Genomic DNA, 16681 nt, shown 5'->3' with positions numbered 1-16681 from the left:
AACCGATTTTTTTTATCAAAAAAAAATACATTTATTTTTCCTAAAGTTGTGAAAGTTATGGAGCTTTTCAATTTTTTTTTATAGGGACCCAAATTTTAACAAAATAAATATCTTTGGGCAAAAACTTTTTTATGGGAATAAAATTGGTTGGTCCTTCTAATTAGAATTTTACATATCAATTCCACAATTTCTCCATCCTTAGGCATTTTTAATAATTAATCTCTCTTCATCCCTAATTTTCCACAAAACAAGCCATAAGCAAAGCAAACATGCACAATAAAACATAATATTATATAATACCCAAAATTTACATACAATAACATTCCTAATTGTTTCACTCAATGGTTTAAAATTTTAATGAATTGGAATGTAAATCCAGCATTCCCCTTCCATCTTTCAAAGATTTTGGTAATCTTCCAATTTTTACCCATTATATCGGCCAGCCAAAAAATCATTCCTAATAAAAATGAAACAATCAACAAGGTTTACAACCAAGATGAAATTAAATTGGGGACGATCCATGTTCATTGCCTCATAAATACATAATCTTCACAAATAATCAATCCATGCTTATTTGATCACACCATTCCTTCCATCCTTCAAAAATTATTATTGCCTCATTCTCCAATCTCGATGTACCAATCATTCCTAATAAATGAAAGAAAATAATGATTTATAACAAATAAAAATTAAATTGACTTCATTGGGTTTCAATTGTTTATCATACAATAATCTTACCATAAATCATCCATGGCCCAATTTTGCCATCAAATTCCTGAAATGAACAAATGAACAAAATAAAAAGTTCCAATGAATTCAACCAAGAAAATACCATACAAACAATACTTTGGGCAATACCCCAACTCGAAAATGTTGAAAAACTGTCTTAACGAATAATGTTTTTTTACCTTTCCTCAAAGTTTAAGATCAAAGTTCGTTTCAAGCTTTTTCTTCCATAGTTCAACTGGTAAAATGGTGGATTTTTTGCAACCCAACTTGAAACATATAAGAAGCCCCACAAATCTAGAATCAAATGTTGTCCTGAAAATAATCAAGAACACGACCTCCCGTACTAATGGTGAAACCTCATAAGCAACAGTAACCTATGGGGATAGCCAAAAACATCACGTGGCAACTGTGGAAAGGTATTAGTAAAAACCTTGGATTATTTATTCTTTCCCCCCATCCTAAATATCAAATTCTTGAACTACCCTCGTTCAAAGGTGCCCCTCAGAAAGATAACCTCTCAAAATCACTTCTTCCCTTCCCCCACCTTCATTTTTTTTTCTTGACCTAATGCCTCTCTTGAATTTATCTAGCACAACCATCACAATCTTCCTTGTTTGGTTCGGTCCCAATCATCTTACCACAAAAATGTTCATACCATGATACTACGAGAAGAACTAAAGCTTCGCCTTCAAGCAAGTTTTTTACCACTCGGTTCCACTCCTGCAATTGGAATTGTCCTGTACTCCTTTTTTTCTACTCATCCTACATGACAAAAATTTACAATCCTTCCACCCTTTTTTACTCAAAAATTGAAGATGTAGGAGGAGGGAAAACAAGTTCAGAAAAAGGCCCCCAATCCACATCTCTAACTTGGTCAATTGAGGACTCCAAGAATGTGCAAACAACCATCCCATAAATTTAATTTTTTCCTAGATTTTCCCCCAATAAAAATCATGAATATTTTATGTTTTCAATTTTGAAAGCCATTTCAAAACTAATTCAAATCATCACTATTGCACCAAATTTTAAAAAAAGCCTTAACCCATGCACTTCCAATGGAAAAAAGTATTTAGAAAGTCACCTAATTAAGAAACCAGAAACTCGCAAGTGAAAGTTGATAGAAACAATCCTAAGAAGCTTCACCATCCTTCCCTCACAATTCCTCCCAATCATCTTTCCCTTGGTGTTCCTTTTCCACATCTTTGAAGAAATCCACGTGTAAAATCCTTCGTCCTTTTTCCAATCATATCTATCAAAAAAACTTTTTGAAATTTTTTGGCCCGTGTCCCCAACAAATCCATATATATGGAAGCATCTAGTTTAAGGCCCACATCAAACACAATGTTTTTTTTTAACAATTTAACCTATTTCCCTCATTCCGCACCTCCCTTAAAATTTAGCAGTTTTCTACCAGGTGGATTTTGCCCCTAATAAATATTTTTTTTAAACTGCTTTGCCTATTTTCGAAGTACAAAATCTCCCACAAGTGTTCAATCCATGCTTCACAATTAATTATGAAATATGCGCCACACAAACCTTCATTTCCAAGAACGCACCATTTGGAGTAACTACCCTTGCCAATGTGTTCACCCTCCTCTTTAAAAGTAAACGATGGCTTGTAAACCTTAGACGTGCATTAATCTACAGAATACCGTAAAAACTTTAATCAATTCCCCAATCTAAACTAACAAGCTTTTTCTCAATAGAAAAACCTAACACTTTCCCCCTCGATGAACTTATGACACTGGAACCCAACTTTAAAAATTCTTTTGGTGTAAACCTCCATCAATGGTGTCCCCCAAAAAAAATTGCCACAATTAACCCAACAATGTTGAACTAAATAAGTTCTTAAAGAAATGTCCCAAGTGTTCCCTGTTGTAAAGGCAAAACTCGTTGACGATTATGTTTTCCAATAATTTTTTCTTTTTCAATTTCTTCCTTCTCCTTCTGTATATAAAGAAAGACATTCCCCGTGCCAGTGTCACCTCGGTGATGGAAACCTTAAATCTGGTTCCATGAGGAGCTACAAAAATAAATTTAAAACCTTGTCCCTCCAATAAATCTGAATGGTAGTTCATCCACTATCACCAAACTATGCTAAAGCTTTTTTCTAAGAATATTAGCATCATAACTTTTGGCTGTTAACTGTTTTTTTCTTCCATTTTTATCTCTGGTTTGAAGTGATTTGGGATATGATTACGATCATGAGGTGCTCTTATAGGGATACTTAGCACATAAATTCAAATGATTCCACAAAACTCGTAAAATTCCATTCCTTCTTGAATCAGTACAAAATACTTTAGGACAATATTTACACTGAGCTTTAACCTCTGCGGTATTATCACCACACATAATCTAGTAAAATGGGATCCCATACCTCTGATCTTTAATTTAAATTTCCTCTTCTCACCCTATTCTGTTCCTATAGTAACATTATTTACTGATTCTGTATTCATGCTTGGGACTTGGACTCGTGCATGAAGCTCGACAAGGAGTTGTATTAAGGACTTTTGCTCTGTCCCCAAATTGCAAACATCTATAAAAATCATCATAAGTTGCAAATTTATTAGATGAGATATGTTTAAAAATGATAAATAACAAAAAAATTAATTATTATATGCCTTATTTTTTTTGTCTATAAATCAATTAAATACAATTAATACATATGCGATAAAAATAAAAATTTAAATATTATTATAAAAAATAAAAATTATTATAATAATTTCCATAATTACTATAGTTTAAAATAGGAGCAATTTTATCATACATGACAACAAAAAAAAAATATTTTAAAACCTTTTTTATTATATTAATTTATTCTCTCTTTGAGAACAATTTAGAACATTTTATGAATATTTTTTTGTTTATTATTAAAATATTTTTAATTCACATAGCTGTTTTACTGTAATTTTGATTTTAATTTACATATAACAAATAACAATAAAGAATTTGATCCAACAAAATTACTTTCAGAAACCAAAAACTAGGCATCAACTTTGGTTTTTTTCAATTGTTTTTTTTTTAAAAACAGTTTTATTGTTTGAAAAAAATAAACTAAGTAATAAATTAGTAATATAAAACAAGTGCATTTAGCCATTCATTCACTTGCATTGTAATTCTTCTCCACATAGAAACTAAAAAGTAGAAAATAAATAAAACTGAGAAAACATAAAACATACAAAACTAAACTTATAGCTTTCAGGCTACAATAGTAGAAGCAATTTAGAACGCAGGCGGTGCTTCTTAATTGGGGAAGAACTGAAAGACAACAAGGAGCCATGAGAGAGGCTTAAGAAAAAATAGCTGCAGGCGCACGGCGGACACACGGCGCAACAAATAGAGAACGAACTCGAGAGAGTGAGTTTGTGAGAGTGATGAGTGAGAGTTCTGAGAGACAACTCAGATGAAGGCCGGATCGCGAGTGACGATGGACGCATGACACAACGAAGTCACAGACTCACAGCGAGAGGCAAGAGCCGAGAAGAGAGAAGAAAATGAGGAAGGAGGAGGAGGAGGAGGCGGGAGGCAGGAGGCACGCACGGCAAGACAGCACACAACCGGCTGATAGAGTCCACAGACCTCCCTGGCTCCAGCGAGAGCGAGAAGATTAGAAGAGAAGAAGACAAAATGAGGAAGGAAGATAAGGGGGGAGGCACACTGGTCCAGCGGGTCGCTGCGCAAGCACGCCGCTCACAGACTCACCAATGAAGAACATAGAGTGAGGATTGAGGAAGACAGAGGAGGAGGCAAAGGAGAGAGGGGGTGGCAGGGTGTGAAACCTTTCCATCAATTGAAAACATGAAAAACCCGGCCCCCCGGTGCCCCAAGTGCCCTGAAAAGTGCAATGAAAAGGTGGCAAACTGAAAAGTTTTGAAAATATATACTTTAAAAACTAAAAACCCTAAGCACGGTGGGGTGTGTTACGGTGTTCCGTGTAATAATAACTATATATAATTATATATATGTAAAGTCGGTTTTTTGTTTTTCGAGTTTCTCGGTTCGGTTCAAACTTAAAACCAAAGCCGAAACCGAAACCAAATATTTTTTATTTTGTAAATCGCAACCGAAACCAAAACCGAAAACCCAAACCATTTATGGTTTCGGTGCGGTTTTGGTCGTTTTTTTCGATAATTTTGTAGACCCCTAGGGGGAATGTTGAATATTTTCTAAAATATATTAAAGTTATGTGGGTTTGTCCCACATTGGAAAAAAGTAAAAAAGGGAAAAGTCATTTAAGAAATGATAAAGTGAAATATTCTCTTAATAATGATTAAGAGATAGTGCTAGTGTGGTATCTTAGGACAGTGCTTCGCACTGTTTGCACATGCACGCGCATGTGTGGTGTAGGGTGTAAAGGTGCTAGTGGCTCATTTGATGTCGCACAAGCACTTAGCACTTTGCATGCTTGCATCGTTGTAAGGTTCGTGGGACCGTTGATCATGATCGGATGACTTAAAATTAATCTTATATTTTTATAAATCAAGTGGTGGCGATTGATCATATAAATAATCTAACGGTTAGAATAATTGACTTTCCAGAATGTCTCTACCAAGACGCGATTAGGAGAACTTGGAAGTGCAATCAGGTCTTCTGAACATGAAGAAATAATTGGTTTTCCAGAATGTGTCAACCAAAGCTCGACCAGGGTGCAACCAGGTCGACGCCTGGTGCCTATTTTAGAAATCTGCTTCGCAAATGAATAGATGTAACCTTTCGGAAAAGGTATAATTTTGTCTATTTAAAGACATAATCCGCTCCAAGAATATATAGAAATTTCATCATTCTCTCATTCTCTTTCTCACATAAAATTTCCACAACTTATATCTTCTTCAAATCTAGGTTTCGATTTTTGCAGAAATTGAATACCAGAAATTTATTTAGATTCTTTTAAGGGTGTTTGTGATTAGTTTTCATTTGTGTATAACGCAAACCGATTTCAAAATTATTTTTTGGGTTTCATTGTATCTTGGAAACGTATTTGTTGACTCAATAATTCTTACACTATTGCCTACTGCTTCGTAAGGGAGTAGAGGGGGTGCACTCCCCTCTAGTGGCAGTCCCATTAGCCAATTAGCGGGCAAGCCCGACAGGGGTATAGGGGCTAGCACCCTCATAAAGATATATTTTTCTATTGAGAAGGATACTAATGTAATTTTGTGTTTTATAAAAGTTGCGCTACATCCTCATATAAAATATATTATTCTAGTTTTGGGAAAAAAAGCTATTGAATATGAAGACAAAGAGAGGGAAGGGGATATGACATTTTACATGTACTTGTTGCTCAATGATGGAATCAATGACTTGATTTGACTTCCAGAACATAGATAAATTATCGAACCTCGTAAATTTTTATGTCATGTGTGTTGTTGTTGTTGTTTTTTTTTTTTTTTTTTCTCATTTTCTTTCTTTTGATGGTATTCTTCAGCAAGGTTTTGAGTTGATTCTCTATGGAAGGTGGTTTGAACCTTAGCTAAGGTTTATGCTGCTGTTGGTTCGAGTGTCCAGGTGGCAATTTGGTCTTCAAGTATCTGCATGGTTAACCTCATGGAGGTGGTTGTGTGCTGTTCTTCATCTTCGCCTCGGTCTTCTTTCTTGTGGATGGTGTTCCCAGGCTAAGTTGTTGATTATTTGGGAATCCTTTTGCTGTTCATCGTCTTACGACTTGCTGTTGGAGGGTGCTACACCTTGATTCATTCTAGAGTGGATATCCATCAACTCATGACATTCTTTCTGGTGATGACTTGAGTTTTAAGGTATTTTATTTCCCTTTTTGATTGAATTATGGTATATAGTAATTTTTTGGTTTTGGTTTGATGGCTTATTGCTCCTGGGAATGCTCAGGTTTGATGTAATAGTGATAAACTTTTGATGGAAGATTTATTTGGCTTCCTTCCTCTCGGGTATGTCCAGAGTTTCTGTACATATCCATTTGATCAATATAATTTATTATTTACTGATAAAAAAAAAGGTTATTGAACTGCATACATATATTCATGCATTGCGATACATTGTTAGATGTGTATCTATACAAATATGTATTTGCTCATGGTACCGAGACTTTAAAATTTTATCATCATTGCGTTTAAGAGTATATATTTTCAATATCAAATTTAAATTTATGTGAATTTAAAGAAAATATTACATAAATTAAGCCATATAGTACTTCAAGAAAATCCTACATATTAAAATCTAAGTTTCCAAATTTATAATGACAATACAAATAAACACATTTTTTATACTCTTGTAATCAAACTAATAAGCTAGGGCGGCCTTGTAATTTACCATCATGCCAAAAAATATGAGAAGAGATGAAAACCACTTAGGGAGAGGGCCAAAAATGGGCACACAACAAATTGGCCCAGTGGGACCCACATCAGTTGGAGGGCCTTGAGTTGCGGTCCGTGTCCAGCCCAACTCGAGTGTCTAGGCAATTAACGTTGCCTAGCGAATGAATGCTCGCCGCTTAGCACGCCCCACCTAGCAACAGCCTATACTGAGTTTAAACATCACGCTGCCACGTGGCCATTTTCACTTGGCCCACCAATTCCTTGAATTTCCATTTTCCCCCCGCCATACTTTCTATTTCTTACGATCGGCCCCTAAAATCCCCAGCTATTTAAATTATTGAAAAATAGCTTCGAAAATTGAAGTATGATCGTGTACCACTGCAGCAAAATGAAAGTAAAAACCATCCTCGATTTGGACTGTCCGATATTCATGAAAGTCAAACCGGAGAATCATCAACAGTCATGATCTCACTGACATTTCAAACGGAGTGTGTTCGACGCACACAGGAAATTGCGCGCATAATTATGGTTTGAGATTTTCTGGGTTTTGTTTCCATGTAGCTATTAGCGGAGCAGGATACTGCAGCCATCGTTGTCATGTGATTTCTATAGTATTTAATAGTATAATTCTTTATTAATAAACATAATTGATTGCTATTGAATGGTTATACGAATTGGTAGATTCCAAGATCGATCCAGTGGCATGTTCCAGTGACTTCTGGGGAAGAAGAGACGGGCAGGCACAGATATTCTCTTGGGTCGTCAATCCATGGAGCTGGGCTTGCAAGTACACAGGCCAGTGTGTTGCAGAACGGATTTCTGCTATAGTAGCCATTTGAATATCAAACCGGTTTTTGGGTTTTTCCCTCGTGGAAAAACTTCTCTATCTTCGGAAGTGAGTGCTTTGTTTCTTGGTTGTTTGACTTTGCTTTCGTTGTTCAATTGTCATTTTATTATGGGTTTGTTCGTTCATGATTTCTCTATTTTTATGGGTTTATTTAGTGTTTGATTTTGAGTTTGTTTTCGTTGTTTAATTGCCATTTGATTGTGGTTTGTTCATCCCGAGATGCTCTATCTGTGATTATTAGATTGAAAATTGAGTGCTTACTTGAGGTCTTGGAGGAGTAATTTTGGTGTTTATATACTATTTTTAGTATTTTGGTTTAGTGTCTTGATTATTGTGATAGGGTATTTTTTCCAGAAAATGTGTGTGTGTGTGTGTTTGTTCAATTTGATAATGTAATCTATAAGCCGCTGTTGGAGTAGCTAGTTGAAGCAATAGCCAGGAGATCCATTTGGTGAAAGTTCTGTCATGACTCGATTCAGTTATACTGTGATATTTGTAAATTACGGTATATGCTGAACTGGAGTCTTATAATATGGATTACAGGATCTAATATGTTAATCTGTTATTAACAATTTTCTCATTTTATGCATCGTCTTCAGTCTTCCTCACACTGCAAGGGGCACCCTCCAAGGGTTTCATACCGAATCACTGGAAGTGCGGCAGGTTAGTTTTAGTAATTATTCCATAAAGTTAATTATTTTTTCCATTTTGATTGGACTGAAATTTCTTAAACCACTATGTATCTCACAGATTTTTCCAGGAGGAAAAGAAAAGTATCACACCCAAGGCCTAAAAGTTCTGCTCCAAAGGGGTTTATGCCAAAGACACAGGTGGGGACAAGCACCCAAAGGGATGGCCAGAAAAATGTTGGGGATAGAAAAGAGGTTTCAAGCATTCCTATTACTACTGATTTGAATGATCCAGACGAGAGAACAGTTGAAATGAAAGCTGTCCCTGATAAAAATGAGGTACTTGAAATATCTCGAGGAAAGAAGCTTGAGGAAGGAAGTGACGATGAAACTGGCAGGGAAGTTGAGGAAATATCGGCACTGAACAGACCATTGTCTGTTGCTGAGAAACACCGGCTGGTAGAAAATGGGAGAATTGGAAGTGTTGATGAGGATAATACTAAGTTACAGAAAGAAGAAGGAATTGCCAAGAGTAGTATTGGGGATGTGGTAGATGGAACATCTTTACATAGGGAACATTTGGATATTATCAGAAGTGATGGCAATGAAGAAAATAAAATCAGCGAGACTGATGAGGACATTGCTCAAAATGAGTTGTCAAGACCAGTGCCCCTTCTGGGGGCTGATGCTTCAATCCACAGAGAAAAAGTTGAGGAAGAGTTTTCTCTAAAATTGAAGGTGGAGATGGAAGCCAATATGCATAAACAGCTGCTTGAGGGGCTTGCTGAGGAGGCCTTATATAGAGGGAACAAATTGTTTGTTTATCCACAGGTGGTGAAACCTGATCAAGATATTGAAGTGTTTTTTAATAGGAGCATTTCCACTTTAAACACCGAACCAGATGTTATTATAATGGGGGCCTTTAATGACTGGAGATGGAAATCTTTTACTACAAGGTTGAACAAGAGTCATCTTAAAGGGGATTGGTGGTCTTGCCAGATTCATGTTCCTAAGGAGGCGTATAAGATTGATTTTGTGTTCTTCAATGGGAAAAATGCATATGACAACAATGACAAAAAAGATTTTTGCATACCTGTGGAAGGTGGAATGGATCTTTTTGCATTTGAAGATTTCTTGCTAGAGGAGAAGCTTAAGGAACTTGAGAAAATTGCTATGGAGCAAGCTGAAAGAGAAAGACAAGCAGAAGAGCAAAGACGAATAGAAGCAGAGAAGGCTGCAAGTGAAGCTGATAAAGCAGAGGCAAGGGTGGAGATTGGCAGGAGGCGAGAAATGTTGCAACAGGTGATGAAAAGAGCTATGTTGTCTGTTGACAATGTTTGGTGCATAGAGCCTAGTGAGTTTAAAGGAGAGGACTCGATCAGGTTATATTATAACAGGACGTCAGGTCCTCTTGCTCATGCTAAGGATCTTTGGATTCATGGGGGACATAATAGTTGGAAGGATGGCCTCACAATTGTTGATAGGCTTGTGAGATCTGAGAAAAAGGATGGCGACTGGTGGTATGCTGATGGTATGTGTTAAACATGGTTATTTTCTTTCCCTTAAATATGATAGTAAACCATTTTGTCAATTCACCCGTGCTGTCTCCAATCTTGGGTATGCATTAACAAATGATGCTATTTGGATGGCATGAAAATAAGTGGAGTGCACACAAGGTGTTGATTGGCATCCAGTTTGGTGGGCTCATACCTGGGATTTCTCTGGAAACAACATAGTCATTCTAATTGTCACAATACTTTTCAATTATTGATGATTACAGCTTTTAATGTAACTGGTCCCAAAAGAATTCTCTAGGAAACATACAGTTGCACTCTCTTAATGCATCTCCCTTAAAAAAGTGACCTCCAAGTGGAGATCCGTGGAACGGTGTAGTATATCTAATTGCATGCATGACACATAGACTACTCTGACTATCATGCATTTATAATGCTTTATTTTCTGCAAATCAAGCTTGGTACATTAGGTTTCTCCATAAAATTCGGCTGCTAATATTTATTTTAATTGTTTTGAGGCTAGTTAATTTAGGGGATGGTGGTTGGTTAGCAGTGAATGACAAATTAATTAAATTTGAGTTTTAATTTGAATCAACTGAATCAATATAAGCTTGTAATAGTTGCTAAGTGAGTCCATCTGTGATTTATACATGATGGTGTAGTGGCATTAGATGTTCGACTTTTTCATATGAAGCTGACTGTTACTATACGTAATTATGAATATCAACATGTCTTTGATGAGATGGGTTCTATTGTTAGGCTCCTTGATTCTTGATTGCCTTTATGCATCCATGCATGTGACTAACTTGGAGTCTCATGCCTCCTCACAGCAAAGCAAAGACAAGGAGACCACATGATCCAGGAAAGCATTATAGACATTGTCCAGCGTGGGCAAAAATAGTTTTATATGAATTGCGATCAGTCAATTTTTTTTTTTTGATTCCATACGAAATTTCATTAATAGTGAAATAATTTACAAGGAGGGAGAATATGCATCTCCCAAAAAACTCTGGAACAAACCAGAAAAAAACTAAAACAACAAAAATTAGAAATCAAGCCAACCAGTTCTTCCAATCCCTATTTACATCCTGAAAACTAGCTTCCTTGAAAATTCCAAACCCGAAACACCATTAAGAAATAGTGATCACTCATTAATATTAACTGGCGATGACTTTACTAAACATGGCTCGAAGAAAGAAGCCTCTGTTAGATTATTTATTTATTTATTGAATTTTTTGCAATCAAGAAGTTGGAACATGCTGCAAATGCATCATACTGGTCACCATCAGGGGATGTGTATCTGTTAGAAGTATAGGTTGCATTGTGTTCAATTAGTAATTGAATTAATAATTATGCCATTTTCTTTTTGAATTAGAACTTGTTTTATTTCTAGTTTTAGTTCTTATTCTGTTTTAAAACTAGATCTTATGTCTTAATAATTAACCTTTCTTCGTTCGGTGAATATGAAAGATTCTTATTGGCTTAGGAAGTTCATTAGGTACTCATAACAGCTAGTCTTTTTCCTCGCATGAGTTTTTGGTACTTTGTAGATGATTATTTGGGAATGAAGCAAACCTTTTTAGGAAGAATGCAGTTTGTTTTGCTAGTTTTCTTCAAGATCCTGCACAGCATTAAAGTTGAGATTCGTGCTTGCTGTTTCATTTATACTTTTTTATGGGAATATTATAATTTTATGCATAATATATATTTTTTCCTATTCAAAATGGTCTCACCTTAGGGTTCCCTCCTCATTTTATGTGTTTCTTTGGTCCATCTTGCTTCAGTGTGATTTCTTTGCTCTTTGATTTGTGGTGCTTTAAGTAGAGAATGTAAATGAATGAGGAACTGTTTTCCTTAGTTTAAAGAACCTTAGCTCAAGTTGCATCTAGTTGAACATGCGGTTGACTTTCATGGTTGGCATTAAGGTTATGTTTAGTTCACAATAAAGTGGGAATGGAATGGTAGTTGTGTAGGGATATAATAATTTATGGAATAGAAATTGTGTAGGGATATAATTTACAAGAAAGTCACTCTCGCAAAAGTTGGCCTATCCATCCAACATGGAATAGGATAGGAATGGATATTCCCATGGTAAACTTGGGGTTATCATATTGTTTATTACATGTTATGGATTATTATTATCATTATTATTATTATTGCATTATGGTTTGCTTTCTGTGATGCAATATGAGCTTCAAAGCTTTCTTGTTTATCTCAATTTGAGGCCTGCAACCCAAATTCATCATGTTTGGCTTCTTTAGGATTTTGTGCAATCTTATAATTATTATTTGTCAATTTTCAGGATATTTATAGTAGCATTTTATTTGGTAATAATCTAGTAGATTCTAGAATCAATAGAGAAGAAGTATCCTAGTGGTAATTTTATTTACCTGTTTCTCAAGCATATTGTTTCCGAAAGTATGTATCCTTTAGTTTTAGGAGAAAAGCCCATATAAAGGCTTGATATGTAACTGTGAGAGGCATAATTGAAATTGAGAACCCAAATTTGTATTTTGCTTAGTTTTTCATTTTCCTTTAACTTATCTTTTTTTTTTTTTCATGTTTAATTCTTCTTTATTTTCTTTTAATTTTCTGTGACTTTCTATATGTCAGTTGGCCTTGCTGCTCTTTGTAAGCTACCAAAATCCTTTTACTATAACCGTTATATTCCTAATAAACATTCTGCTAGGGAATATAATCTAATTGTTAGTATGGTTAATTGCTTCTTGATGAATTTTATCAAATGTAACTTACAGCTGTTGATGTTGAATCTCAAATAAAGATTCTTGTGATTTTGAATTCCTTGTATAAACTCTAGTTAAGACTTTCAAACAACGTGTTGCTTTGAGATTCCTGTTGAAAATAGCGCGATGACAATTTTTAATTCTGGTTGAAACCCTTTATGTGTCAAGATACTTACATTGTGTCGATGTAAAAAAAGCATTGCCATATTTAATTAACAAATTATTGTTGCTCATCAAATTCCAACCAAACTCTCACTTTGGCGTTCTTATGAATTCTACCAAGTGATATGGGACTTTTTTGAACACACGCACCCACAAAGAAAAAAAAAGAAAAATAGGTATTAAACACAGAAGATCACAGGAAATGTGAAGTCAAGAGCCCATTGCTCTATTGGTAAACTTAAGAATTTTAAACATTAGGGTTCGAGTCTTGGGGGCTACAGCCAATTGAGATGAGTCCTTGGTATTTAATATAAGAAGAGTGGAGGGTGGGCATGCCATCCCAGTGGATTAGCTGGCTAATGGCCTTGGACACCATAGTAAAAAAAGAAAAAGAAAAAGAGGTAATCAATTTCAGTTTTTTGTTGTTATTTAGAAACTATGAGAGAAATTATTTACTTTGTTTATCTGTCTGAAATTGAAAAGGATGTAATATATAGAGTTAAAGCAGGTTGGTTAAAATTGGGGGGGGGGGGGGGGCTTTGGGTGTGCTTCGTGAATCGTGATTGTAAAATACTCTTAATATTAGAAGGAAGCTTCTATAGAACGACTATGAGACTAGCCATGGTATATCAATCAGAATGTTGAGCAACTAAGCAATAACATATCCAAAAAGTAAAAGTTTCCAAAAATGCGAAAACTAAGGTGGATGAGTAGAGTAACATTAGAGGATAAATTAAGGACGAACATATTCAAGATTGTTAAAGTTTGATATGCATTGTTGGCCCACAACCTAACAGCTTAAGCTTGTAGGAGAAGTGGTAATTTAACATGGTATGAAAGTTGGTTATGAGGAGGTCTTGGGTTCTAGTCTCCTTGCCTACGTTTATTGTGTGGTGTTTAGAAAACTATTTTGTTCCCTATAATGGGTGTTATTTATTATGTGTTTATCTTTCCACGTGCCATTTGGCTGCACATGCTATGGAGTGTTAAAGCTTGATATACATTGTTGGCCCACAACCTAATAGTTCAAGATTTTAGGTGAAGTGTAATCTAATAGATTTAAGCTAGGCTTAGCACTAGTAGAAGATATGATAAGGGAGGGGAGGCTTAGCTGGTTTGACCATTTGAAACATAGGTCAAATAGTGCATTAGTGAATAGGAGTCAGCTAGTTACTGTTGGTAGTAGAAGGGGTAGGGGTAGACCAAAAATAACATGGAATAGGATAGTAAAGAAGGATTTAATAGCTCTTCAGTTGTCAGAAGAAAATACCCTCAATCGCGTGAATTGGTGGGAAAGGATTCTTGTAGCCACACCGCCTGGTGGGACTTAATGCTTGGTTAGTTGTTTGTTGTTGTTTACTTGCAATTTTATATTATTGAGCATGTACCACCAAGGTCTGGATAAAAAACTAATGGAATTTTCATGGCCTTATAGCCTTACAACTACATCTGTACTTTCCGCAGTTGTTGTGCCTGATCGAGCCCTTGTCTTGGATTGGGTTTTTGCTGATGGACCACCTCAGAATGCAACCCTGTATGATAACAATCATTTGCAGGATTTCCACGCTATTGTCCCCAAATGCATCCCTGAAGAACTGTATTGGGTTGAGGAGGAACACCAGATTTATAAGAAACTACAGGAGGAGAGGAGACTACGAGAAGAGGCTACACGTGCCAAGGTTAGTTTATCACAAGATCTCATTCAAATTTATGAGATTTTCTGTATTATACAGTGCAGTGAAGATGCACCAGTTTCCTATTTGCTATTTTCTTTTAAAATAGGCACTTGTTTTGATTTTACAAAATGAGCATGTTGAAGATGGGAACCTGCCTCCTGAGCTATTGTCCGGTGGTTTTCTTTCATTTATATTCTTACAGGCGAGCATTGGGTTTCTGGATTCTCCTATTTTTAAGATGGTTACTTATTCTGTTGACTGTTGAGGGTCCAAGATGTTGCCAATATTTCTCTCTTTTGTACCCAAAAATGAATGAAAACTGAACCTGAACTTCTGGAAGTTGATCATATATAATATGAAAACTTTCTTTTTACTGTATATTATTTTCTTACTCATTATGTAAAACTTTCATTAATTAAATAAAAAAATGAAAGAAAACATGTCTGTTCAATAGCTCCCTCCAATACCAAAACTTCCCATACAAACCAATCTTGAAATGTTGCTGTTCTTTTACCCCAGTTATATGCCTCACTATTTTTTTTTTTTCATCCATTTTTCACAGGCTGAAAAAACAGCACGCTTGAAAGCTGAAACAAAGGAGAGAACTTTGAAAACATTTCTGCTTTCTCAAAAGCATATAGTTTACACTGAACCTCTTGATGTTCAAGCAGGAAGCACTGTGACAGTTCTTTATAATCCTGCCAATACAGTGCTGAATGGAAAACCAGAAATTTGGTTTAGATACTCGTTTAACCGCTGGAACCACCGGATGGGAGTGTTGCCCCCTCAGAAAATGTTGCCTGCGGATAATGGTTCTCATGTCAAAGCTACTGGTGAGGTTTCCAATTATTGGAACTATTTTGGGTATTGTGTTTACTTCATCAGATCTTTCTACATTTATATTTGTAATTTAATCTCTTTGAATGGAAGCCTATATATTTACTTTTTCAAATAATTAAACACTTCTTCGGTTGAAATTTCTCGATGCAATATAAGCATGGAGAATACCAAATTTTGAAAAACAAACTGAAAAACCAGCAAGTTCAACGTATTCGAATTCCAAAACATTATTGTTTCTTGTATTTCTTCATTTTATATATGCACCAATGAGCATTTTTTCCTGAACAACTTCAATGCAAGGTAAACATGCTAAGGTCCTGTTGTTATGGTAATAGAATGGCCAGTTAGATCCTGACAGACTGAAGAGGCCTTACGCATATGTGACTCATTAACGATTGTTTTCCCAATTCGGTTCTGTGCCATACTGTAGTGTGTCTTTGGGTAATTCATCCTAAGAATAGTTATTGCATATGCAGCCTTAGATGTTTGGCTGGATTCTTTATTTTGGTGCCAGTTTTGAGTGCATTGTCATTATGGACTTCTTGGCGAGGTTGTAGAGCTTACAAAAATAAAGCATTGCTATTGTCGAAGTATTGTGTGACTGGCCGAATGAATCTGGTCTTCAGTTCTGTATATTATATATATAGACTTTACAAGAATGCTATACATGGAAAGTAAATAAGGTCTAGCATGATTCTAACCCTATACATGTACACTATAATTTGCCAAGCCCTATACATGTGAACTAAATATATGCTAACTGTACAAAATAATGAATTGAAAAATAAGGAAATAATTGTGGGCTGAAGTAAGGAAAGAAATCTTTTGCTTTGCTGTTTGCTAATCTGTTGACACCCGTGCCCCCCCCCCCCCCCAAAAAAAAAAGATGCGGGTTGATCAACAAGCATCAATTTGCTACTTAGGAAGCAATGTCAATGATGAGTGAGAGCCTTGGTGAAGATATCCGCAATTTGTAATTCAGTGGAAATGTGTGGAAAAGTGATAACATGAGTTTCAAATGCTTCACGGATAAGAGTGACAATCGACTTCAATATGTTTCGTGCGCTCATGATAGATAGGATTGGCTGTGATCTGGATAGCACTCGTATTATCGGAATGTAGAGGTGTAGGATTGGTCTCAGAAAAATCTAGCTTAGCAAGCAAAACTCGAAGCCAAATGATTTCAGAACAAGCAAGAGACATTGCCCGGTATTCAGATTCCGTCGATGACTTAGAAACTCTGTCGTGCTTCT

General features: G+C 35.8%; 1 protein-coding gene across 1 annotated transcript in view; it reads left to right on the top strand.

Annotated features, from left to right (window-relative positions):
• The first annotated feature begins 7375 nt into the window (after positions 1 to 7375).
• LOC131152788 (starch synthase 3, chloroplastic/amyloplastic) overlaps positions 7376 to 16681 on the top strand; it is a 50223-nt gene continuing 40917 nt past the window's right edge. Inside the window, exons 1-5 of the mRNA XM_058104647.1 lie at positions 7376 to 7911; positions 8463 to 8526; positions 8614 to 10023; positions 14377 to 14591; positions 15151 to 15421. Of these exons, the coding sequence (XP_057960630.1) occupies positions 7786 to 7911; positions 8463 to 8526; positions 8614 to 10023; positions 14377 to 14591; positions 15151 to 15421 (2086 nt within the window). The 5' untranslated portion in view covers positions 7376 to 7785. The remainder of the gene's footprint in view (positions 7912 to 8462; positions 8527 to 8613; positions 10024 to 14376; positions 14592 to 15150; positions 15422 to 16681) is intronic.

Source organism: Malania oleifera, chromosome 4, assembly GCF_029873635.1.
Source record: "Malania oleifera isolate guangnan ecotype guangnan chromosome 4, ASM2987363v1, whole genome shotgun sequence".
Lineage (NCBI taxonomy): Eukaryota > Viridiplantae > Streptophyta > Magnoliopsida > Santalales > Ximeniaceae > Malania > Malania oleifera.
This window is presented reverse-complemented; position numbering and strand designations above follow the sequence as displayed.